This window comes from Aspergillus multicolor, assembly GCF_047715735.1.
Source record: "Aspergillus multicolor strain CBS 133.54 unplaced genomic scaffold BDW74scaffold_36, whole genome shotgun sequence".
Taxonomy (NCBI): domain Eukaryota; kingdom Fungi; phylum Ascomycota; class Eurotiomycetes; order Eurotiales; family Aspergillaceae; genus Aspergillus; species Aspergillus multicolor.
In genome coordinates, this window is record NW_027395987.1 from 272,608 (window position 1) to 297,573 (window position 24,966).

Consider the following 24,966-nt stretch of genomic DNA (forward strand, 5'->3'; position numbering starts at 1 on the left):
GCAAAATCGAGGACATCCATTTCTTCAAAATATCAGGGGTATCGAATTGGCAAGGAGTTGGAGAGCTTGGCTTTCTATCCCGTGTAGCCACTGGATCCGCAGGGCCTCCAGAAGCCTATCCGAACTTGCGAGCTTGTGGAGGCCACGGACGGCTGGCTATAATAAGAGCCGGGCCCCGCGACTGAGCCTGGATGGTCCGGATGAACATTGACAGGTGCCCGGTTCCGTAGTAGTGCCGTTGCTTTTTTTTTTTCTACATGCATCTCGCCCTTTCTGCTCTCCGTTCCTGATGAGTCCTCAATCTTTGCGGCACGTTAAAGCCATCAACCTACCGGTAGACCAGGCTTACGCTGCCTACAATAGGCACCAGCTACTGCGCAGTCTGCCTACTGGTTGCAGTAATTGAAAATTGAAAGTTAGCAGCGCGAGGCAGAATCCTAGCTTATTGGATACATCACTATCTAAAGCCTAGATCGGAAAATTACAGTCTTGGAGCCTCCGGCTGCATTAAGATGATCGGAGAGAATAAAGTATATCGCAACCAAAGGTCTATAATAACTTTGGCTGGTAAGAAGGGTAGACTACATCCCATTGTTTGCTGTCGAAGTGGCAGGGCCTGTTCTGTTTGGCGCGGCTGACTGCTGCGCTGTATGTATGTATCAGCTCGTTCGGCTTTCTCTTTACCTATCTATTTTGCGAAACTCCCTCGCCATTCCTATTGCACAGCGGCTCTTCACTTCGAATCCATCTCTTGCTTCTTCTCTTCTTCTACACATCATTTCACGCTTCACTGAGTCCCGCAACCGATAGAAAACAAGCATACCCCTCGCCCCGGAACTTTTGACCGTCCGCTCACCTCACTCTTTAGCTTGCCTTCGAGCAACTTGCATCATACAACCGGAATCGACTTGTAATCTGGCTAACAGGCCATTTCTTCGAGAGAAAACTTCCTGGAAATGTCTGATAAAGCAATAATTCGCATCACAAGGGTAACCCTGCTTTTCCCGCCGGTATTTCCTGAACCACGCTAACACATATCTCGGTACCCAGGAGCTCTGGGAGATCAAGAAAAATGCGGATCTCTGTAAGCACGCATCGAGGCGAAATCGCTTCATCGATTCTCGGGCTCTTACCACTAAGGGTTCCGTCTTGCTAATGGTCCTGATATAGCAATTGCAGTCGACTACGATGAGGATGATATGCGAAATGTACGGGCAATCATCCTTGGGCCACCAGAAACCCCCTACCAGTTTGGATTATTCGAGGTAAGGGACCCGTGCTTCTGCCATCTCGGCAATTCTGTTGACTAAGACAATCCAGTTTACCATCAAGTTCGGCAAAGGTAGGAGGTGTCCATGGTTGAGGGATCAATGTGTGCTTACCAGGGTCCTTCAGAGTACCCTGGAAATCCTCCAAGTGTAAAGGCCGTCACGACAAACTCCGGAGCGTGTAGATTTAGTCCGAATCTATATGCTGGAGGGAAGGTGTGCTTGTAGGTTTCCCAGCACCAATGACGTTAATTGTTGGTTACTGACGCAACAAGGTCAATTCTCGGGTAAAGCGAAGCCCTCTGCCTCTCTTGCAGTCACTTCTGCTAATTATGTCAGGACATGGACCGGCCAAGCTGGGGAGCAATGGTCATCAGCGCAGGGGTTAGAGTCTGTTTTGATCTCTATTCAAAGTCTGATGTCCGCGAACCCATATGAGAACGAGCCAGGATACGAAAACGCCAAGTCAAAGTCGGACGAAGAGAATATGGTCCATTACAAAGCTAAGATCTGTCACGAGACGATACGCATAGCAGTTCTTCAACCTCTTGAGGCAGCTCTGGACATCGGGCCCAATGGAACAGCAGAATCATCGAAAAGCGAAGGATACACGGAGCCTGATGACACCTCAGACGACGAGGGCTACACCTTTAATAATCCCTTCATTGATCTCCGAAAACGCCGCTTCCTCTGGTACTACGACTCGTATGTGCAGCTTATTAACAGGGAGTCGCAGAGCGAGAGCGTCGCGCCAAAACTTCCGTTTCAGAAGATGCCATTTGAAAGTAGTGGCAATAGTATGGACGGGCATTTCAACTACCCCGAGCTACAGCGGCGATTGAAGAACCTCAAGGCCAAAATCCTGGAAGAAACCAAGAACTGGGAGACGCGCGGGGCAGGGGCCAAAAAGAACGAGCTGGGCATCGCAGTCAACCTACAGCGGCAGTACGAACAGATCGTCGAGACTCTCAAGAGCCACAAGAACTACTCAATCGACTTATCTCTCGCCGACAATAACCCGTTCCTGTGGAAGCTCACGTACTTTGGGCGGCCGACCACACCTCTGGAAGGCGGAATCATCAAGGTCAAAATCCACCTGAGCGCAAAATTCCCAGAGGAGCAGCCTCGGGTCTTTGTCGAGACACGCCTCTCTCACGTCCGTGTGTCGAAAGACGGCGTCCTCTGCTATTTCCCAAACAAACTCGAGGAAATACGCCAGCATATTGAAGCTATCGTCGCTGCACTGGAAGAGGCAGACCCTCCCTACGATCCGCGCACGACGGTGAACATAGAGGCGTCGAGATTATTCTGGGGCTCGCCGGAAGATCGCAGGCTGTACAAGCGAACACTGAGAAGGGACCTCGAGCGATCTGTTGAGTAAGTGCACTAGCTTCGCATTGAACAGCACAGCACGAGCACCTCTTACTAACGCTGCTCGCAAACACAGAGACGCCTACGAGTAAACGGATAATCTCTTGGTCCAGAGTACAGAATGTTGCTTGAGTCGACGACGTCGGTGCGTTGCCTTACCGTGCCCTCATAGCCTTCGCAGTAACGGCGTAAATTGCAATGGTGGTAGGCAGCTTGGCTATGGGTATCTGAGGGCCACGGCCTCAAGATCTAATATGCGCATAGAGAATGACCTATTGCAGGGAATGAGTGGTGGAATTCTTAAACAGTCGACGTGCTACTCGGAATTGGTGGACCCTATGCTTTCATTTCTTCTAATTTTCATTCGGTGTAAAGGGGATGGATGTTGACGCCTGATAGGTTCCGCATTTTCATGGGTTTGACTAGATACGCAGTCAGATAGCCTTCTTAATCTGGACATACTACTGTGCTTACTATGATATGATCAAACGATGACGGGGGTTTGGTATACCCCCCTTTTGCGTATGTGAAGGGGTAAGCCTAGAATCCATATGCCAGATCATGGCCTCAGATGATCTATTGAAGGATGTAAATCAGTAGTATTGCCTTCGTAGGAAAGTATGTAATGATCAAAACTCAAGAGCAGCACCAAGCAGGAATCCGCGATAAAATACGACTTGAATCGCGGAAAAGACTCGAAGTATCAAGCGGTCTTCAAAGGCCAAAAAACAACTCAAGAACAAATATAGGACTCCAATTCCAAACGGCCCGAAAGAACACCAGAACCATTGACTCCGCGCTCCAACAAGCCCTTATAAATAAACCAAAGCAGTGAAAGTAAACCAGGTAAGCCGATGTAACATTCTAAGCTCGCTTCCGCAAGATGCGGCGTCCGCCTGTCGCAGTTTCACCACTAGCCGCCACGGTAGCCTTCCTAGACCCTGAAACAGTAGTCTTCTTCGCAGCAGCAGGAGCCTGGGCTCGGGCGGCAGACGCCTTCTTTGCTGCAGCGCTTGCGGTTGACGCGGTTGACGCAGTGGTTACCTTGCGCGATGAGGACTTGGCCACAGTTGTGCCAGACGAGGTGGACGAGGAGACGCTGCCTCTGCGATCAGTCTGGCGAGTTCCAGGTCGTGACAGTGGAGATCGAATTGATCTTGGTCCTACGGTGGCGGCTCTGCTGGCGGGGCGCTTGGTCTGAGAGGATGGGGGACGAGGGACAGCGCCTCGTGCTGCTGAGCCCGGGCGGGCTGCGGCGTAATTGCCCGTGGTAGACTTGAGAGGGCTAGATGGTTTCAGAGGCGACATAGGACGGGAGAGGTAGGTAGAGGGCTGGGCTTTCTCTGGCGAGCGTAGAAGAGGGGATTGCGGGTAGGTTCGGGAATTGGAGGACTTAGGAGAGAGAATCCTGTAGTCTGCTCCTCGGACTTCCTGAGACACAACGCGAGAGGTACCGGCGCCGGCGGCAGGTTTGACGCGTCGTTTAGGATTCTTAAGCACATCAAGCTGCTCGCCTGATGCGGGGGCGTTTTCTTTATCAGAGTAGATGCCGGTAGGACTACTGATGCGTCAGAACAACTAAATGGTAGAGACCAAGCAACCGCGACATACCTATGTTGCTTCCTCACTCGTCGGGGACTCGGGCTGACGGTCGCAGCCTTCTTCCTGTCGGATGCAGAAATGGCCGTAAAGTTGCGGGACCCTTTTGCCGGGCTACGGTACTTTCTTGGCGACGGGTTCTCGAGTTGTGCGCGAAGGGCAGCATTGTGTTTTTCGAGAAGTTCGCCCATATTCGCCTTTCGGAGAGCCAGGGGGATTCGATTGACGCGTCGTTCGATCCGCGCCCGCAGGTCTTGAGCTTGGAGGGCGTACTGTGCGCGGAGTTTGCGGGCTCGTTCCGTGACTGGAAAAGTCAGCATAAATCCCAGGCTGCTATAATCAATGAAACATACGTTCAAGTTGCAGATTGTCCATCAGTGCCTGTTTCTGGCTTCGCGTGATGCGCATGCGCTTTCTGGGGGAGGCGTTTGTGGGCGTTGCGTCCTCGGCACTGGGATACGCGTCGGCCATCTCATTGGACTTGCGTTTCGATGCGGAAGCCATTGCGAAGATTAAAACAGTCCAAAATAATCCTAGTTAGGTAAGTATTCGACTCGAGCAATTTTGGCGTCGTTCGATGTGGTGTGTGATATTGATGGGCTAAGGGACGTGGAGGAGAGATGGATGTTAGTGTTTGGGGATAAACAAGCGCTGACTTAATTCGTCGTTAGCTTAGTGAGCTCAACCTCAACTCCAGCGGGTGACATCTCTCTCTGTCGGCCCAGCTTCATCCTCCCGCCATCATCAACTCTCCGCTTTTTCTTTCCTCAGATAACAGCTCGTTCGATATTCGATTTCTCTTTCTTTTCTCCCACCACATATTCCGCAGACCTGATTGACCCGCCAAGATGTCGCTCGAAGCTACGATGATCATGTTCGTCAACCCCGGCCCATCACCTAGCTCCGATTCCAGGCATAGCTAACTCCTTCAAGCGTTGACAACAGCGAGAGCAGCAGAAACGGCGACTATACGTAAGACTTGACACCTCCTTTGCCTCCACTATGATTCCCGTGGCTAACCGCCATAGCTCGACACGATGGCAGGCCCAGATCGACGCCGTCAGCGTCATCCACACGGCCAAGATGCGCGCACACCCTCAGTCTGCTGTCGGGCTGATGAGCATGGGCGGAAAGGGTCCGGAGGTGCTGTCAACATTTACGACTGATTTCGGTGGTATTCTCGCCGGATTGCACCGCACGAAGATTCACGGCACAGCCCACTTCACGTCGAGCATACAAGTTGCGGGTGTACGTCTCTACCCTTCCGATACATACGCTGGTAGTATGCTAACAGTAACGGTCGATAGCTCGCCCTCAAGCACCGCTCTGAAAAGTCCCAACGCCAACGCATTGTTGTATTCTCCTGCTCGCCCATTGCCGAAGACGAAAAGACGCTCGTGAAGCTCGCCAAGAAGATGAAGAAGAACAACGTCTCCATAGATGTCGTCGCCTTCGGTGATCTCGAATCAGACCAGACCAAGAAACTCGAAGCTTTTGTTGAAAACGTCAAGGGCGGTGACGGCTCCAACCTTGCCATCATTCCACCCGGGCCGAACCTTCTCTCCGAGGAGCTCCAGGCCTCGCCTATCCTCGGCGGTGATGCTGGTGGCGCCGGTGGTATGGGAGGAGGTGATGGCGGCGACGGCGGTGCCTTCGACTTGGATGCTGCCGCTGAGAATGACCCCGAGCTGGCCTTTGCGCTGCGTTTGTCTTTGGAAGAGGAGAAGAACCGACAGGAGAAGGAGAAGCGGGAGCGGGAGGCAGCGGAGGGTAAGGAGAGCTTGGAGGGGATTCCCGAGGAGGGTTCATCCAGCAAGAAGGACAACGAGGATCCTGATAAGATGGATACCGCTTAGATTAAAGATTACACTTGACGTTAATGCATACCCGGCGCTTTTCACTCTACCGAATCCAATTGTCGTCCCATTAGTTCAAGAAAAGCGGAAGATTGTCATAATTCGTATTACAATCCATTCGGCAATGGCCACGCGCCACAGGTTATTTATCTATCAGCCTATTCGAATAGTCCCAGACCCCTCTAGACCCTTCATATCACCGAATCTCAGATATTACCCTCGCACTTTAAGAAACCCCCCAAGGCCCCTATCAAACCTCTCACACCGTACCGGCATCTCAATCTGATAGAACGGATTCTTCATGACGTAGTCCGCATACAGCTCATATATCCCCTTCATAATAACATCCACATTATCCATCAGCGGGTCCGTAAACAACAAAAACTTCGTCCCCGTGAGCGTCTGGAAGCACGTCAGCCGGAACTTGTCCGTCTCCAGCGTCTCCAGCCCGCTCGCTGGGATGCCCGGGTTCGGGTATGTGCTGGTTGGGAGGGAGGGCGAGGAGGGGTTCGGGTTGAGCGTTGTCGTTGAGAGCGTTGAGGAGTGCGTATGGCTTGGCCCAGAGGGTGTTGGCGTTGAGGGTAGGGAGGGCGAGGATGTACCGCCGGCGGCGGTTGATGCTATTGAGTAGTTCGGGATTTTGGGTGTTATGGAGCGGGTTATTGCGTGGACGCTGGGGAGGAGGGTTGTTAGCTTGTTGTTCTTGAGCTGCTATAGCTTTTCGTCTGAATAAGAGTAACATGGAGAGAGGCGCACCCATGGAACGTTCCCGCGAGAACAAGGTAGTCGTTTGTTGAGAGCTTGCGCAGGCCTGGATGGAACTCGCGCTGGTAGATCAGCCCGCCGGCTTTGTTGATGATTATGAGAAAGAAGACGGGCCTTTGAGGGCATTGTCAGCTTCTATGCTGATAATGGTTCTTGAATTGAGCTTGAGGAGAACGTACATAGCGATTTGTATATCAAGGGTAATGAGGGGAAGAGAGAAGAGAGGACACCGGGATGCGGTGCGGTGCGATTCAGGGTCTCCGAGTCCTGTCGGATATTGTCTAGTCTCGTTCAGCTGTATGATAATTGAACCGGCTCTGGAGTATGAGTTGACGTGAGTATGAAATATTATCAACGTGGCATTGGGAGATTAGAGCTGAGAAATTGTGGTCGGAGACGAATGAAGCGCAAATGCGGAGGTGGATTGGCTTCCGAGTGCCCTCTATTCTGCACCCTATTTCCGTGGACGGCTGGGTGGGGTTTAACAAGGGTAGCTTAAACGCTAGGTACAAAAATATATACATTCACCTTGCTCCAAAAATCTAACCCGCAATAACCCCCGCCGTCATCGTCGTATCACTCCCAGGAAACAATTTCCCAGCCTTTTCCTTTAAGAAGCAATTCCCCCCTTGCCCACTCCCGAACGATGCGGTCAGATTCGCCTCGTACGTGACGCCCCTGCACCGTGTCTTACCCGGACTCAAACCGTTGTTATACTGTACGCATCTATCTATGCAGTCGTCCAATGTGTACACTGTCCGAAGGCCGAGATCAGAGACATCCCCACTGCCATCTGCAGCCTCAATTCCCTTAGGCCAGTCATTGTTGCACTGGATGATGAAGCTCGAGCCCACGGAAGAGGTGATGAAAGTCGAGTTTGCGCCTGGGCATGGGTTTTCAGCGATCCCGACCTTCCCGGATGCCACTGGGGTGGAGGAGGTTGTTGGCGCCGCCGAGGTCGTAGATAATGATGTCGGTGCTGATGGTGTTGCGCTGTTCTCGGGCGTGCTAGTCTCGCTGGTGCTGGAACTGGAACTGGTAGCAACGAGACTACGTAACTGATCGATATACGCATTGGAGAACTGCCGTACAGAGAGACTGGATTGACTTACTCCGAATCTGAGGTCGCAGTCGCATCCAAGCTATCAGCCCTGTCCGAATTCTCGTCCGAGCTCTTCTTCGAAAGCGCACCGCCGACTCCTCCCCCTACAGCAGCCCCAATAACCACAAGCACGAGCAGCGCACAAACAGACCCAAACATCACCGGACTGAGCTCGCAAATCCTTCTCCTGCGCCCTGCTTCCTTCAAAGTCTCCCCTGATTCTACCGCTCCCGTCGCAAACGCCCTTGATGAGTTAGAACAGACCGCTTCGATTCCTAGCGAGTGCGCGAGCGGCGAATCCTCAACCACTTCCTTCCCATCCTCAACATCGACATGTGGTTGCTTGTCCTGATAAGGGACGCTGACGACCTCCAAGCCGTCCCAACTGAGTCTCGGCGCGTGCGTACCATTAGAGGCCGGATCACCGCCGGCGGACATATTCGTCTGAATTGGTGCGTAGTCGTACGAGGATCCGTGACTTTGACTCCGATCGATAATCATTTTATTATATCTCGCGACAGCTGAAGAGGTTGCAAGATCTCAATTGACATCGCGCCCCTATTCAGGTCGTGGGTGGGTGTTTGCACTTCTCTAAGCGCCGCGGTTGTGCTGGTATCTGCATGGCTAGGTTTCATTGCGGAAACTGTGGTACGGTAAATTGCGCTGTTGCACGCTAACATGATCTGCATTGGCTCGTTCATGCTGGTCTCTGCTGATGTTTTAGATCCGGCTCGTTCGTTGCTCGATTGTGTTAGGGACGTGAGCAATAAGAGGATCGTATTTGATGGAATAAGAAAGAAGAAACACCACGATGGCAAATAGGAGGAAAGGAGACATGTCGCAAAGTAATAACAGGTAGGGAGAAAGATCTAAGTCTATACGTGGAACAACGCGCGAAGCTCGAATATAAAACCATACATACCTACACGATCTTGAGGATCTTCTGGTGAGATTGTATCGACTTGAAGTACCCTAGTACATCACCAGGCCCTTAGACCCACCCCCAGATTATTGTGCTTACAGTACCTAGCCGACACATTAGAAAAAAGAGCCCGAAAAGGCCTAATGCATGCTGAACCACCGGGAGCTAAGCATAGCTGGGAAGAAAGAGATTGGGAGCACAAATGAGAGGTATATTATTTGGAGATAAGCCCTCTGTAGATACCTGGATAGGACTAGACACCTCGGTATCTCTTGATCTCCAGGACGGAAACTCAATGTATAGATACTTCTTGGTGTAGGTTAAGAGGGTAGAAGTACTCCGTTCTCTTGAGTAGTGCCTAGGCAAGAAACCAGCAAATGAGGAGGTTCTTATCGTATCATCTTAGACTAGTACGTACAGGATATCATTGAATCGCACCGCAACGCATTACATCGTAAATCATAAGCATGCCCAGACCAGGACCAGAGCCGTATCCCACCGACGCAAATGCGAAACCATATCGAACACGTATTACCCAGCCAACCCACCCCGAGAAAATAAATAAGAGAAATGTAGGAGATCAAGCAAAACAGACATAACGAAAGACAGGACAAAAAGGCCGTGATAGGCGCAGAAACTAGACGAATTTGCCGAAGAAAGATCACTTCCGACAAAGGCTCACCAATTTCCACTCGCCATCCACGAACTTCACCACCCCGTTATTCTCTGCCCACTGCCTCAGCGGCAGATCCTCCCTCTCAGGACCGGGATCTCTCTTCTCAAAGTGTCTCGCCACGTGCTCCATGCGCTCCTTCCACGCGTTCGCGCCGCTGAACTCCATCGTGCAGAACCCGCAGCGGCTCAGTGTAGGCGGCTCACGGAGTTGTCGCCAACACCGCTTGACGACTTCTTCAAGGGAAGCGTCAAAGGAGTCCTTCTCAGCCTGCGATGTGGATGAGCCTTTGCGAGACACAGGCTTGGGGTTGGATGGGTTCGTGCTCCAGGGGGCGTGCATGCGGCGCTGGTGCTGGATGAAGAGGTCCTTGCGGTTGAAGTCGTTGACGAGGAGGGTTGGTGGTTGGGGTGTATGGTGGTGGGAAGGGGAGGTAGGTGTTCGGGGGTGAGGCGGAGATGGCGAGCGGTTGTTCAGGCTGCACCGGCCGACGTCACATCTGTAGAAGCCCGGCTGGATGTGCTGGGAGCTGACGTGACGCTTCCATTCATTCTTTGAGGGGAAGGTGCTTGTGCAGCCGTAGCGGGCGAAGCAGCATTCGAAGCGGCGGTCGGATGTCTTCTTGGGTGGCTGTTTGGAGGTTGTGGTTGTTTCGGTGCGGCCGGATTTGGCTGGGGTCTTTTTGGGAGTCTTGCTGGTGCGCTTCTGCACGCGATTTCGAGGGGTCTCTTTGCGGGTTGAAGGCTTGCGGGTGGGTTTGGAGGCTTCGCGTTCGGCGGGGTTGGTGTATTTGCTTGCTTGGTGGGTAGCTGGGGTGTATACTTGTAGAAACATATGGTTCTGTTGAGGCATCGGGTGGGTGGGCTCGATGGGACTCATTGGCTCCTGCTTGTACAGAGCCATTGGAATTTCGGGGTATGAAGGAGAGGGCGAGCTCTCAAAGCCTGATGTGCATGACAAGGAGTCGTCGTAGCTGAGAGCAGGCATGTAGTTGCTCTGACAGTCCGTCTGAGGTGAGACGCTGCGTACGCTTTCGTCAAAGGGCGAAGGAGGGCACCAGTATCCCATGTCTGCAGGAGACGGGGGTGGAGGGTAGCGCAATGGTCCGAACGGAGGAAACGTAGCGCCCTTGACCACGGCCTCCGTCGTAACGGGAACACATCCCATCATAGCATCAGACATAGGAGCCGCCATCACACTGGCATCATGGTGAGGATAATACTGTACATCAATCTCGTGCGCAATTGGAAGCTGGCCTGGCACGCCGTAGTGGTGGAAGCCAGGATAATCGTAGTGGCTCTCCATTGTTCAAGCACAGGCAGAAGGCTGGCAGGGTCAAGTCAACAAAGGATGACAGGTACAGGAACACCACGAGGCAGGAAACAAAGCTTTGGCTTGAGCAAGAATTAGGATCACCATGATTGCAGCGGACCCATGGCGGCATTTATTCTCAGCTAGGCACACTTCCCCGGGGACCCCTTCATGGTGTGGAAAACAACTGAAATCAAGACACCGCGAATTGGTGAGTCTCGAATGAGCCTCAACTAGCCAATGCGCACCCTCCATTACGATGAACAGGCACAATCGACCGGTGAAAAATGGAAGTATATCCCTGTTTGGCGTCCGATGCCGACAGACAGAATCCCTCCACTGCAGAACTAGGAGTGGACAGGACTAGTCAGGGCGGTTGCGCTGGAGCCACTCCTTCATTACTTTTTTGTTCCCTTGTTCTGGCGCGATATCCGGTATTTCATTTTTTTTTTATCACGCCCAAACTAGCCTAGACACTGACACATGGGCGTAAAGTTACCGATACATGAGCGGGACAGGTGGCTGACGGGGTGCAGCGCCGCAGAGGTCCGCGTCGTGCAGTGCAGCGCCGAAGATTCGTGGCGGCCGGGCTGAGTGCCAGTACGAAACCGTGACAGTACGTAGAGCCTCAAGGTGTCCGAAATGGGCCTTAGTACGGCTCTAGTATAAACCCATGGCCGCCGGCAGCGGTAAGGGTAGTGTGGGTGTCGTCATCTGGCCATGCATGCACTGGTTCGTGCGTTTCTTTTTCTAGCCCCATCCCGGGGTTCCTCCATCGGCGACTGGTCTGAAGGATCCATCGTCGGCGAATGATACGAAAGATTGCTGTCAGAGACTGGGCAGTGTTGGCTGGATTCGGTTTTGCCCTGGTGAAGGGCCCCTGCTCTGGGCCTCTGGCGTCAAGACGGCGGCAGCTTGGCGCAGATAACGAAGCGAAGATAACTGGGGCACGGGGACCAACGAAGTAAGCGATCAGCGATGTCACGGGTGGAGCGTGATAGTGTATCAAAGTCAAGGTAGGAATATCGCAGATGAGATGGTGGTGGTGGACTGGCGGTGGAAGTCCGACCCGACCTGCCCTGGACCTGGACCTCGTATTGCAACGCTTAGTCTGGGCTTGCAACTGATCCGATCGAGCAGCCCCCAAAGCAAGACGCCATATCCATTCTATTTAGAGATCATCAGAGTGTAGAGTGTATGATTCTACGGTAGAATCGAAAGTCGATGGAAATGGAGATGGAGATAGATGGAGACGCCAGGGTGGGCTGGGTGGTGCGGTGGCCGAGTGTTTGCCTGATCGAGGCATCCCCACGCGCGTCCACGATCCACTCCACTCCGCTCCCCTAGCGCTATGGGGGCCCTTCAGTCTTTGGAATTTCGACGACATTCAATCTCCATGCTCTCCAAGCCCAGGATCACCCTTCGTCAACCCAGAATCCTTACTCCGGAGAAGGCCAGATCCAGAACATGTCACCGGCTGTCAGAAACCGCCAGGCCAAGCCACTAGATGGTCGCTAAGTCGCTTATTCCGGTCTTCGGAATTCAACCCAGGATAAGGCACACCCGACGATCGTTATACTCATCCAAGTAATGACGATTATGATCCAATCCAAGTGTCTTGCCCAGTCCGGTCAACCTGCAGCATCGACACCGTCGCGAACCCGGGCTAACCACCGCACCAAACCGCAAACGAGACCGATCTGCCTTGGGCGCAGGCGCAGTGCAGCAGTAGCGCCAGGCTCGTCGCACAACATACCTAGGCGCATCACCTGAAATAAGTCCGAGACCTGTGCATATGCACCTCTCAGGGGCGAAACTCTCCCAGCGATGCCCTCACGCCCATGGGCCATGGTCAGGGCGAGATTGCAACGGGCGCGGGGCTCTACATGGATGGGCGAAGGAGCCAGCAAAAGAAATGAAGGCTCCACCCCAAAAGCAAAGTAAGACATCAGCGACGCCAAACCAACGGAATCCATGACTTTGGCGAGGCAGGCGTCTTGCAGCGGCTATGCTCGGCCGATTTGAAGCAGAGCTAGAGCTAGACCATGCGTTCAATGCACAGACTCGTGAGGTCGGAACCGGCAAGGACACACCTACAGTTTAACTTGCGGGGTTCAATCATGCCCAATCAGAACATTACTGCCAATGTCAGTCTGACTTTCTGACGGGTCGCCGGGAGACCCCAGATCTCTCCTAAGAGCTTGGGCGCCGCCAGAAGCCCAGAATACTTGTGGCTTAGATATTTCACCAGCCACACTGCTAGAGACTCTAAGCCCCTATAGCCCTGCAGCGGGGAGTATCACTGTCATTCATGACTTCATTTCCATGGAACAACGCCAGAAGGGATGGAGCTGAAGATTGATGTCATCGAGCATACTCAGTAGCTCCGCTAGGAATGGTGAGACAAAGATTTCAAGGTTGGTCTGGAACCCGTCAAAAACTTTCGTTGAATCAACTACTGACACTTTCTTTCGTATGTTACAGAGAAGCCAATTACTGATGCTAGTCATGATCCTCATCGCCTACAATCGCCAAACTAGCACGATCGTCAAGGTACGCCGTTGCTTTGGCCGGTACACCGTCATTATCTGAAAATGGTGTTTGCTCCGATACTTGAAGACACTGATGACGCCGCACCAACTCTTCCTACTACCGAGACCGAAGGCGGCAAATCATCCTTTTGGGTTCATTTGGCGGCACTGGCTTGCCAGTCGCTGGGGTTTGAACTTCTAACGTGCTTTCTCCAACAACAGGGACAGGAGGATGAATTGCGACGCACTGGAATAATGAGAAGCTTTCAAGTCTGTGTCGATCGATGCCCTAGTGATTCGCACTGGATGCCATGACCATTCTGTTGGTCTGTGTCGTTGTCTTACCCAAGGAAAAATGGCGTTTGCTCTTGGAAAACTCGCTGGACGTAACCTTCCCCAGTTTAGAAAAGAGACATCGCTTTGCATCGGGATGGCAGTTTTGAGTTCGCCAGAAGCCATTTATCTACAGCAGCAATGCCACAAACAAACAATTCTTTGGTTTAGCCTGAGGTTAGCCGAATGCCAAATGCACGAGCTACATGAACTGGTAGCTCAAAGGGTACGCGACTGACCGAAGCCCAATTGAGTGCCTATTGGCACTGACGCAGTATCGTCAGCTTCTATCAGTTACACTGACATCTACACAATTCTGCGCCCGTCGTACTTGAGCGGAATCCACGCCTTCTCTCTATCTACGACGTGACCACAAGTATCCTCCATCTAGTTCTCTTTCCAGAATTTCTCACTCTACGCTGGCGCTACCGCGGCACGCATGTATTATTGCGGAAGTTCCTCTGGGTTGTTAATACCAAGGGACAGCAGATACTGTGCAACAGGTACCGGGCTACATTGGCTGTAATGCCACCAATTGTCCGCTTCAAAAGTACTATCTCATTGAAGGTATAACGCTTCGCAAGTTGGACCCTTGATGCGTATTGAGCAGAATCCGTTCCACTTTGGTTCCGCTAGCTCATCGAAAATTTTCTATGGCTAGTATCGCAGGTCTTTGGGTACCAGGATCTTTTGATCTTATCCCTAAGAGCATTTATGCTAGACTGGAAAGTGCAATTGGCCACTCATGAAACTCTCGAGATGGCAGGAAGCAGATGGCCTTCTCACGCCAAACCCCTTCGCAGCCAACTCATCACGTGGGAAACGAGGGAAAGCCCGTTGGACTTGTGCCTGAAGTTGAGTAGCATAAGTCGCAGTTACCTCAGTGATTGAGACCTAATTGCTGGCATCAATGATTCAGCCTCATGGCTTGGCGAGATATCGAAGTCCCACCCGCACGTTAGCCTTGCTCCCTGATTTTTTAATCGGCATGCCGATCCCCGTCTTCAATGGCAGGACCTGGGTGGGCCTTACTTCAGTGGCAGAAAGCAACCGGGTACCTGACCCTTCCACTTGAAGGTGCCATCCCGGAAGCCTCGTGCTAATCAGCTTCCGCACGACAAGTATGATGTCAAATGGCCACTGACTGCTAGATAACGTGCCATTTCCTAGTGCTGGACGGAGCGCGAATATACGGGGTTAGACAAGCAAGGTAGGTCTCCAGCTACCGCAAGTCCGAATCGTAGCGTTGAAGATTAACAGGACGCGTCCCATGCCCGGATCTCCCCCCATGCCTATCCAATCCACGATCTCGTGGTCTTTGATGGCGTCAATACCGTCATTTCAACCGAGCGACTCACCCTAGCGATGACTGATATAATAAAGACAAGTTGTTGTCGTCCCATAATCACGCAAGCTTAAGCATACGAACCATTTGAAGCCAGTTATCTGTATATTCCATTTTACTTACTACGCCATACCGATATTCTCAATGTCTCCGCAACGACCAGCTACCGGCGGTGCTGCAGCCAGCCAGAGTTCCGCTTTATGCAGGTACCATCCGCGCCAGGTCTCCCTCCATTCGTCGACTATCTAGTAGGAGCTAATCTCTCCCGTCTACAGAATGAACAAAGCCGCCCTTGTCTCTATGCCGACGCAGCTATTAAGGGCCACGAGCTTGTTATCCTCGAACAGATCAAACACTTCTGCAACCAGCTAAAGGCAGGCAAGAGCAACCAGGCCACCCCTGCAGAGACACGGTCGACACCCAAGAACATGGGCAGGATGAGTACGTCCATGTCCCAAATTATCTTATCGGAGGCACCTACCTGACCGTCCCAGCCCTACAGTGGGGCCAAGGTAAGCCGTACCAGCCACCAGAGAATGAAGCTTCTGCGCTTGGAGAAGTTAAGAGTGGCCGGCATGCCGTTGTCTCCGAGGAAGATACGAAGACTGCGATTGGTGGGGAGCTGGGCTCCAGACAGCCAGCAAGGCGCCGCATAAGGGGCTTACGTCACCTTGGTTAGCGAATGATTGAGGAAGTCCAGAGAAGAGGCAATAAGGGCTATTATTAGGTGGCTTTGCTGTGATTTTGTACGTTATGCTGAGCATGGGTTCATTAGTCCATGGTTTCAGATAATTGACGGACAATTTCTAGGTATTTAAAGCTAAACGAGAAAGAATATACTATCTCCGATCTACAGCTCTCTGCATCTCGGAAAACTTGTCCTCGGAATAGATAGGAAAGTCATAATTGGACAGTGTTCCTATTATAGAGGTTGCTTCTGCCGATGGGACGGAGTAAGTCGCAACTCTCGAGTGACTTGATGCCACGTGCAATCGAGACTCGGCTCGCCCGTTGTTTCCTAATTGAGATCTAGAAGTTTCTCCAAAGGGATTAGTTATCCAGCGCAGCCAGCTCTCAGTTGTCATTATACGCCGCCTCCGGATCGTCTCGATCTCATCTGGCGCCTTTCTTGCCAACGAGCTACTATAATCTCCCCTGTTTGTTTTTCTACCGGCACGGCGAGGGTAAAAAAGCAAATACCTGAAATGAAGCCGACATGAAGCTCGGGATTTCTTGGTTGGCGCTTGAAATATACCCGGCGGAGGAACTGAGCGGAGTGCAAGTCCAGTGTATGCTGGCCGACTGGTATATTCTCTTATGTACATTCATTTTCTTATCACATGATTATCAGATAGAACAGATCTCTATCAGGCTATCGCTGATGCCTATTATCGTCACTCATATCGTGCGGATTCGCTCCGCAGTTGGAGCCGCCGTCCCCGCAATCCGGCCTGCGTTCCAAAGTCAAACAACGACCACCAGGGCACCTAGTGTCATTCCCCGCATTTTCAAGCTGATCTTCATCCTAGAATGACAAGGATGCCGGCCCTATTTCCGCTAGCTAAGACCAGGTGGCGTTGAGATTCAATCGTCGTTGGTTAGATTGAGATAGGGTTTGGAGGGGCTCGGAATTTTACAGCAGTTCCGATATCACTTATCACCTATCTCTCTATCAAGGTGTTCAGCCCTTCTCCGACAATTATGTAACTGTTCCGACGGCGAGCTTACGCTTTGATTCTGGTTTTAACAGTCGTTAGCCCCCATGTCTCCTCTGGGCGGATTCTGGCTTAACGGTGGGAGAAGCTGAAGCCTCGTCTTGACCCTTCCATACTACCACGAAGACCATGGAAACAGTCCAAGAATCCAAAGCCTCTACCTTCAAAGCCGACCATGGAGACCCATCTGTTCATGATGCCGAGATGGCGAAAGGTGAAGTGGGCATCGCAGACCAGCTGGAGATGCCCATGAAGCGCAAGTTCAACATTCTGAGCATCGTCGCAGTGGGCTACAACATCTCAAACAGCTGGGTTGCGATTGCCGCTAGCTTTGCCATCGCCATACAGTCGGGCGGGGCCTTGTCTCTTCTCTACGGCATCATCGTCGTTACCTTTGCTATGCTCTGCACGGGCGTGACGTTGGCGGAACTGGCTAGTGTCTATCCCACTGCCGGTGGACAGTACCACTTCACCTCTATCTTGGCCTCCCGCCGCTGGAGTCGAGGCTTGTCTTATTTCAGTGGCCTCGCCGCTATATTCTCATGGATCTGCCTGGGTGCATCCATCGGTTTGTCTGGCGTAAACGCTTTGATGGCGATCATCATTCGCTGGCAACCCGGGTATGAGCCCCAGTCATGGCATTACTTTCTTGTTTACCAGTTGTTCAATATACTCGTGGTTCTTTACAATACGTTCTTGGTTAACAAAACACTCTGGATGTACAATATTGGATGTAAGTCTCACACCCTATTGAGGTGACAAGGCAGACGCCACTAACAATTCTGCCCTCTCTAGTCGCCCTGTCGATATCCACCTTTATTGTCATTACAGTTGCCTGTCCCGCTCGCTCGCACGTGCATATTGACTCGAACAAAATCTGGGGCATACTCACCAACGGGTCCGGTGGTTGGCCAGACGGCATCTCCTTCCTAACCGGTCTCTCAACACCTCAGTTCATGCTCTCCGGACTCGACGCGACTCTCCACCTTGCAGAAGAGTGTCTTGACCCAGAACATGTCGTGCCGAAGGCGGTGCTGGTCACCGTCCTTGTAGGATTCTTGACTGCGTTCCCTTTCGCCATCGGCATTATCTACAGCTATCGCAACGTTGCTGAGTCCTTGACTACAAACACTGGGTGAGTGCCATCACGTTGATCCATCGAACGTCCCATTCTGACAATTGGTGCTTATAGCTTCCCCATCTACTACATCTGGGAAAAAGCCACCCACTCCTCAGCCGCCGCAACCGTCTTCATGGCCTCGCTCTTCGTCGTCTCCTGTGTCGCCTTCAACGCCGTACATCAAACAGCCTCTCGACTGACCTGGTCGTTCGCCCGCGATGACGCCCTCTACTACTCAAAGAAGTTCTCGTCTATTCATCCCACCCTAGGTGTCCCCGTATACGCACTTATCCTCGATGGTGTTCTAGTCTTCCTTGTTGGGATTGTATATGTTTGCTCGTCGACCGGTGCGTATACCTCTTGCTCCTTCCGAGTACAAGCTAGCTAATAGCGAGTCAAGCCTTTAACTCCTTTATCAGCACAACGGTGATCGTCGCGCAGATATCCTTCGCTATCCCCGCTGTCCTTCTCATCCTCCGCCGCCGATCAACGCACTTCCTTCCAGAGACAAGACCCTTTAGAGTCCCTAATGTGATAGGCTATATCTGTAATGTGGTGTGCGTTATCTGGGCTATTATCTTGACTGTCTTTTTCTGCTTCCCTACCGTCTTGCCAGTAACAGGTGGGAATATGAGTAAGTCTCGCTTCTATTTTAACATCAAGTAATAGATACTAATAAACTGGCTGGTAGATTACGCATCCGTCGTCCTGGTCGTAATGCTGATGATCGGCGTCGCGAACTGGTTCGCGTATGCAAGGGGCCATTATCATGGGCCTAGGTTGGAGATGTAGATCTATCTTTATCCCTTACGTCCAATATCTGCCACGGCCACGTGAATATCATGCTCTCTGTTTGCGGGAAATCTACTTCATTCGCTGTAGCCTAGTCTCTTTACGATGCGGAAATACTCCGCCCCCGAGCCCTTACCTCCACCCCAGGACGGCTTGAGCAAACCGAGATCACAGCGGCTCACGTCAGCTTCAGCTTCAGCCGTAACATAGGCCAGCTGCTCGTAAAGTAAGCACATACTCGTAACTTATAGTATACGGAGTAAGAGAAGCCGAGCCCGTCGTAGATATTCAAGGATCGGAGAATAAGCGAGCTTCCCTGCCATCGGTTGGTCCCTGCTCGCCCATGCCAAACCCTGTATACAAGTGTCTATATTGCCCAGATGCACGGTTCGTCACCATCCATTTGGGACCTCGGACCTGGCGTCCCGAGTTGAATGGTGACTGGACCATGGTCTTAGCTTGTCCGATCTACCAACTAAGTTTACATACGTACTCCTGGAACTGATAACTAGCTGATAACCTAGCTTCTACGTGCAACAAGCAGGGTCTGGTCAGTTTTTTGGGCGAGGGAATAATAGAAGCATAACATTTATTTTTCGCTGAACTAGGCTAACCAAATGTCAACCATTTCAACAACTGTATTCAAGGAGGCACTTGTGACCGCAGGCACTGCCTGAATTAAAACTCAAAGCAAACTACGGTAGGTGCATGGAAAAAAATCAAAACCTCCCGCCTTCGAAGGTACATACGAAAGCACGGTAACACCTTCAGCTGAAGTTCACTGTGGCGGACCACAGACATGACCAAGAAAAGGGGCATGCTAATATTCCTGTAAGGTAACAGGACAGAGGCGCAAACCCCAGACTGCTCCAGGCTTGACTCCGATGCAATTCTTGTTAACCAAGCGACTTTCCGTGGCGATGCGAAGGGTGCACATTCTCTGAGCTTCGGGGGCCTGGAGGCGAACAAATAGGAAACTGAGGCTGGGCCTCCTGGTGCGACTGGCCGACAGCTCGACCGCTCGAGTTGACAAACGAGACAAATCTAAACGCCGTGTCCGTAGGGTCGAGCATCGTCCAAAGCTCTAGCGGGAGCGTGACTAGCAGTAGACTGCTGGATGTTTCAAAAACAGCCTCAATATTAACGTCCGCGCTGAGGACACCGTCTGGTATGTTTTGCGTTAGCCACTGTTTCCAGGCGGCGAGGTCCGGCTTATCATCTTCGATATGCACAGCTACGAGCACTTTGTGGATCTTCTGGGTGGCCGGTTTCTTTCCCTTTTTGTCCCCGAGTGCCGTTTTGGTCATCGTTTTGGAAAGGGTCTTGATGACCAGTTTCTGGAGAACAATACTCGGTGCATTCTTCTTGGCAATGTGCAGTGGACTTGCGGCAACGTTGCTCTTTGCTGAGTTCCTGTAGAGTGTCGCGAAGATATTTGCGATGGAAGACGGGGCACCCTCCAAATCTTCAAGGGTGTCGATAAACGCCTGCGTAAACGAGAATTTTGGGTCCGCGCCAGCAGTCTGCTGGAATCCGGAAGCACAGAGAATCTCTGGGCCATCGTAGAATGCGTCAGATCCGGCAGAACAACAATCAAAAATGTAACACAAGTCGTCAGACGCGTACTCGCAACACTGTCTGAGTCTCAGCCAGTCTATCTGAGAGCCAACTAGATTTCCGTTGCTGTCTGCTCGGCCCCTGTTCACCACAGATGTTAGCTTCATTGGGATTTCCATTAATAGATATACTTGGATAGACTCACCCAAAATACCAGTGAGGATCTGTTGGACCGGCTCCAGATGAATGTCCTGAGTAAACCACGATTCGCAGAGCCTGTTCCCCTTTATGCTCCCTTGTCCAATCAAGCAGCTCTTCTGCGAGTTCCTCCTGGGAATTCTGTTCTGGTATCTCGTAAGACTCGACATCGTAGCCATATTGGCTCTTGAAGACGTCGAGGAGAGCTTTTTCCAGAGGCACCACGTTCAGGTCATCCTTTTCCCAGTGGAGGGCGAGCACTGAGGCCTTCTCGTAGTGTCTGGTCGTCTTTGAGGGAATACATCTTTGCAAGGCGGCTTCAAGATCAGTCGCAAACGCTCTAAGCTTTTTTGTGGGCTTAGCCACCCGAAAGGCGTCTTTTGGCTTGGATGAGCTAGACATTGAGGGTTGTGGCAGAAATCCTCGTGAGACTATTAGTATGTCTCTTAAGAAAGGAGCGGAAGGACGGAATGACTACTCTCTGTCAGTAAGACGCCTTGATGGTGGATAGAGAAGGGTGTGAAGAAAAATGCATGGGAAGGTAGAAGGAGGAGGTGGAAGAACAGGAAAGTTCTGTCAATGGACTGTGAATAGTCGTCAAGTAACACTAAGAGTGAAGTTCAAGAACAATAGGCCCGGGAACAAGATCAGATTTCGGCCAAAGATGACTTAAGGAAGAAACTCTGGATTATTCCCGAGGAAAGAGCTACTTCAACCTGTTCAATAGCTTTGAGCTTGCGTCAGATCAAACTCTACTGTAACAAGGAGCGCTTCCAGTCTAGCTAGTCTTCTTGTCTCTTTTCCATCCATATAGGTATGCGTCCTTCGCATGCATTCATAGAGCTTTCGAGTCAGGACAAGAACTTATGCACCATCAACAGACCTACTATATATAATCTTCTCTGCCCAGTAGTTTTTTCATTCTTGTGTTATGATAACTATTTTATTGGACATCTGACTAAGGCGCATATTCCGAAAGGGGCTGGCTCCGGGTGAGAGGGTAGGTGGCATCGACATTGAAAGCGGGTCCCGCCACTCGGGAGTTAGCTAACCGCGTGGAATTTGACTTTACCCCTAGTATATAAAAAATTTAAATAACTGTAAATTCCTTAAATTTTACCAGGGATATTAAGTATTTTTTTTTTATAATTTAAAGACTATTCCTAAAGTACTTAATAACTACTTAATAACTAGTTATAATAAATCTTAAGGATCCTAGCTTTTTTCTACAAGATAATCTCTTTTAATTAATTAAAAGTAAATTAAGTAAGGAATTAAATATTATATATTAATTAAAAATAATTTTAACTGGCTATTAAACACTTTTTAATTAATTAGGTTAATAAAAGTATTTTAATTTTACTTATTAATATTTTAAGGAACTTATTAAAGGTTTAAAAGCTGGAATATAATAATAATCTTCCTAAATATTTATTAATTAATTTTAATAAGTATGGTTATATTATAAACATGCCTCCTAATTAGTAAAGGGAAATAGTTAAAAATATAATTAATAATATAAGTACTTGTTTAGTGCTTAACAAGTAATTACTAACTACTTAGTAAATTTAATATTATATTTAGTAAAATTATTATAATAGGCCTTGCAGCCAGTTTTTATTTCTTAAAATATTTTACTTTAGCTTATCCTATTAATATTCTGGGGTAAGGATTTATAAACATGCAAGTATACAGCTTAAGAATATATACCATATTTATATTATAAATAATTTATGGGTTACTTTACAAGGCATTTAACACAGGATTAGTAAGATTAAGAGAGATATAACTAAAAATACTATATATAGGTATAAGCACTTAACAAGCACTTAGTAACTATTATATTACTAATTTTTAATAAATTTTACTATATAGCAAAGAATCTTTTTAATAACTAATAATCTTATTATAAGTTTTAGGATTCCTGCCAGCCATAACTATCTCAGGCTTTTATTTTAGTAACTTAATTACTTATATATTACTTATTAAGTGCTTTTTAATTAATATAAAATCTATTAGGTAGCTTTAACTTTTATATTAAGTATATAAATATACCATTTAATCCTGCTAGTTATTACACCTATTAAGTTCCTAAAAATGGCTTAATTCATATTTAGTTTCTTAAACACCTGTTTAAAAGTAAGATTATTATTAATACAGAGAAATATAGTGTAATTAAGTTAGTTAAATTAAAGTTACTTTTTTATAATAAGTACTTAGGAAATACTGCTTAACTATTTATTAGCTGCTTGCTAAGTGCTTAATTAGTATATAATCACCCCCAAGGACCTGGAAAATTAATACATGCTAAATATAAGGTTACTTTTTATTAATTAATTCCTATAAATCTTAATCATAATCCCTATTTTATCTTTACTTTTTATAGTATTTATACACATGCTCCTCCACCTCCTTAAAAACCCCCAGCCAGAATTATAAATAAAATTCTGTAATTAATTAATCAGGCTTAAAGCCCAAGCTTAACACTTGGTAAGTACTTTTAAAGCAGTTTTTAATTAATTACTAAGGCTATAAAATTATTATATAGGTTCTTTCCTAAAAAGTCTCGCGCTGTAGTTATTTTATGCTAAATATAATTATTATATGATTTAGTAGATTTATAATAGTTTTTTAAACCTGGACCTAATTAGGGCTATTATTAGGAAACAGCGCCTTTTATACTACCCAGCAGGTCAGGATGTTAATAGTGTTATTTTTAAATTAGGCAAGAATATAAAACTTTAGGTAAGTACTTTATAACTGGCTAATAATTGCTTGGGGACTAATTAAATACTACTTAGGAGTATGTTTAGGAGATTTATTAAAATAATAATTAAATTTTTATTATTTATCTTCTTAAAGACCAAGCTAAACTCCTCCATACTTTACCTTTAGTTAAGATTAATATATTATATAAGCGTGTTTAATTTAAAGAGCTAAAGGAGTTAGTATTTACCATATATTTAAATAATTAAAAAAAGAATATATTATAAAAAACTACTTTTTAAGTGCTTATTAACTAGCTATTAACTACTTAAATTAGTTATTACCCTTTGCCGGGTCTTTATAACTAAAAATACCACGGAAGGCTACTATATTATCTTTAAAAAGGTTTATAGTATAATTAATAAGTTAACTGGTAAAAGGCTTACCTTTTATACTATTTATGGCACTGGACTTCATGCTCTTATAATAAATATAAATACTAAATAAATTAAAGGTATGCCTTAACCACTTCCTAATTAATTAATAAATAGTAACTAACTACTTGGTTTAAAACTATCTTAGTTTTTAATAAAGATTAACCCAGAATATTATTTATAACTCTGGCTCTTAAAGAATATTCTTATTTTATATTAAGTACACTTTTTTTAAGGTATTTATAAAATTATTTATAAAAACTATTTAAATCATTATCTTAGGGCACGAATAGCAGCACTTCTAGATTATAAATTTAAGAAAAATTATTAAAAATAATATAATTATTTAATTTATAAGTACTTTTTAACTAATTAAAAAGCACTTTATAAGTACTTGTTAATTAACTACCTTAAAAGGTTATAAAGACCTGGCCGTGCAAAACTAGGCTTGGCATAAAAAAAGTATAGTTATTATAGCTGGCCTTAACAAGTATTACTTTTTTATTCCCTATTATATTTTTAATCTAGTTTGGAAGAGTATAAATACAGTTAAGTAAATATATAATAAGTTTAATTACTATAAAAAGCACTTAACACTCTTATAAGCTATTTTAAAGTAAGTATTAATTACTTTTATAGTACTTGCAAACTGCTTGCTAACTGCTTATTATATATATAGGTTATAAAAGCTAGATATACAAGATATCTAGTAAAATTAAGCATATAGCTTTTATAATATATAATACTAGTATATAACTTAAACTCTTAAAGCAGGATATCTTAATTATATAACTTACTTTAGTATATTTAATTTATACTTATAAAATACTTAGCAAGTATTTTTTAAGCACTTTACACGCACCTATATTAAGGCCTTTTATAAAGCTAGCTTAATAAGAGGAAGAATCTAACTCTTTTAAATTAAATATTAAGGATAATAACTAATTATTTTTTCCATCTTCTAGTAGTAAAAGGCCATTATAAAAAACTCTAAGTTAAAAAGGTAATTAAAAAGGTAGTTAAAGCCAGCAAGGAAGCTCCCGGGCAAGATTAAGGTATAATACCTTTTAAGTACTTAAAAACTATTTATTAAATACTTACTATTTACTTTACTAGCACCTCCCAGGTTAGTCTTTAAAAAGTTATTACTATAAATTCACACGACTAATCTTAAAATTCTAAGCTGTAAAAGTTAAAGAATAAGTTAAAAATCTAAAACTTAAAGGCTAAATTACTTGTAAAATAAATTAAAATAAAAAAAAAAGTAAGAATTATATAAGTTAAAGTTAAAAAATTAAAAGTAATTTTAGTTATTAATTAGTTTTTAAGTACTTATAAAGTGATTTATTAACTAAAGATTATAATAGT

At 47.6% G+C, this 24,966-nt stretch overlaps 8 protein-coding genes across 8 annotated transcripts; 4 read left to right on the plus strand and 4 right to left on the minus strand.

The window, feature by feature from the left end:
- Window positions 1-956: 956 nt before the first annotated feature.
- BDW74DRAFT_182561 (ubiquitin-conjugating enzyme E2) lies at window positions 957-2,731 on the plus strand (the record flags this gene model as incomplete). Its single annotated transcript, XM_073730292.1, has 8 exons — window positions 957-989; window positions 1,051-1,084; window positions 1,171-1,265; window positions 1,321-1,342; window positions 1,396-1,492; window positions 1,544-1,555; window positions 1,608-2,645; window positions 2,716-2,731. 8 exons carry the CDS (start codon window positions 957-959, stop codon window positions 2,729-2,731), a joined length of 1,347 nt encoding a protein of 448 aa, XP_073579455.1.
- Window positions 2,732-3,503: 772 nt separating this feature from the next.
- Window positions 3,504-4,742, minus strand: BDW74DRAFT_170686 (uncharacterized protein; the record flags this gene model as incomplete). The annotated part of the gene is made up of 3 exons (XM_073727204.1): window positions 3,504-4,200; window positions 4,251-4,542; window positions 4,592-4,742. The coding sequence occupies 3 exons, from the start codon at window positions 4,740-4,742 to the stop codon at window positions 3,504-3,506; spliced, it is 1,140 nt and encodes a 379-aa protein (XP_073579456.1).
- Window positions 4,743-4,952: 210 nt separating this feature from the next.
- On the plus strand, window positions 4,953-6,159 carry BDW74DRAFT_161449 (proteasome regulatory particle base subunit RPN10). The gene is made up of 4 exons (XM_073725789.1): window positions 4,953-5,112; window positions 5,172-5,210; window positions 5,267-5,486; window positions 5,546-6,159. Exons 1-4 carry the CDS (start codon window positions 5,087-5,089, stop codon window positions 6,092-6,094), a joined length of 834 nt encoding a protein of 277 aa, XP_073579457.1. The 5' UTR covers window positions 4,953-5,086; the 3' UTR covers window positions 6,095-6,159.
- A 30-nt stretch (window positions 6,160-6,189) lies between these two features.
- On the minus strand, window positions 6,190-7,226 carry BDW74DRAFT_161450 (trafficking protein particle complex subunit 4). The gene is made up of 3 exons (XM_073725790.1): window positions 7,039-7,226; window positions 6,851-6,973; window positions 6,190-6,767 (listed from the first exon to the last, which is right to left on the minus strand). Coding segments are annotated over exons 1-3 (585 nt in total). The 5' UTR covers window positions 7,041-7,226; the 3' UTR covers window positions 6,190-6,307.
- A 2,180-nt stretch (window positions 7,227-9,406) lies between these two features.
- BDW74DRAFT_161453 (putative C2H2 finger domain protein) lies at window positions 9,407-11,301 on the minus strand. The gene has a single exon (XM_073725791.1). The coding sequence runs from the start codon at window positions 10,859-10,861 to the stop codon at window positions 9,545-9,547; it is 1,317 nt and encodes a 438-aa protein (XP_073579459.1). The 5' UTR covers window positions 10,862-11,301; the 3' UTR covers window positions 9,407-9,544.
- Window positions 11,302-15,053: 3,752 nt separating this feature from the next.
- Window positions 15,054-15,835, plus strand: BDW74DRAFT_92523 (uncharacterized protein). Its single transcript, XM_073734089.1, has 3 exons — window positions 15,054-15,298; window positions 15,352-15,517; window positions 15,571-15,835. Exons 1-3 carry the CDS (start codon window positions 15,221-15,223, stop codon window positions 15,753-15,755), a joined length of 429 nt encoding a protein of 142 aa, XP_073579460.1. The 5' UTR covers window positions 15,054-15,220; the 3' UTR covers window positions 15,756-15,835.
- Window positions 15,836-16,661: 826 nt separating this feature from the next.
- On the plus strand, window positions 16,662-18,837 carry BDW74DRAFT_92493 (putative choline transport protein). Its single transcript, XM_073734088.1, has 5 exons — window positions 16,662-17,524; window positions 17,587-17,926; window positions 17,984-18,258; window positions 18,312-18,545; window positions 18,603-18,837. The coding sequence occupies exons 1-5, from the start codon at window positions 16,921-16,923 to the stop codon at window positions 18,701-18,703; spliced, it is 1,554 nt and encodes a 517-aa protein (XP_073579461.1). The 5' UTR covers window positions 16,662-16,920; the 3' UTR covers window positions 18,704-18,837.
- Window positions 18,838-19,272: 435 nt separating this feature from the next.
- BDW74DRAFT_188139 (uncharacterized protein) lies at window positions 19,273-21,119 on the minus strand. Its single transcript, XM_073731652.1, has 2 exons — window positions 20,466-21,119; window positions 19,273-20,401 (listed from the first exon to the last, which is right to left on the minus strand). Exons 1-2 carry the CDS (start codon window positions 20,858-20,860, stop codon window positions 19,600-19,602), a joined length of 1,197 nt encoding a protein of 398 aa, XP_073579462.1. The 5' UTR covers window positions 20,861-21,119; the 3' UTR covers window positions 19,273-19,599.
- Window positions 21,120-24,966: the final 3,847 nt, after the last annotated feature.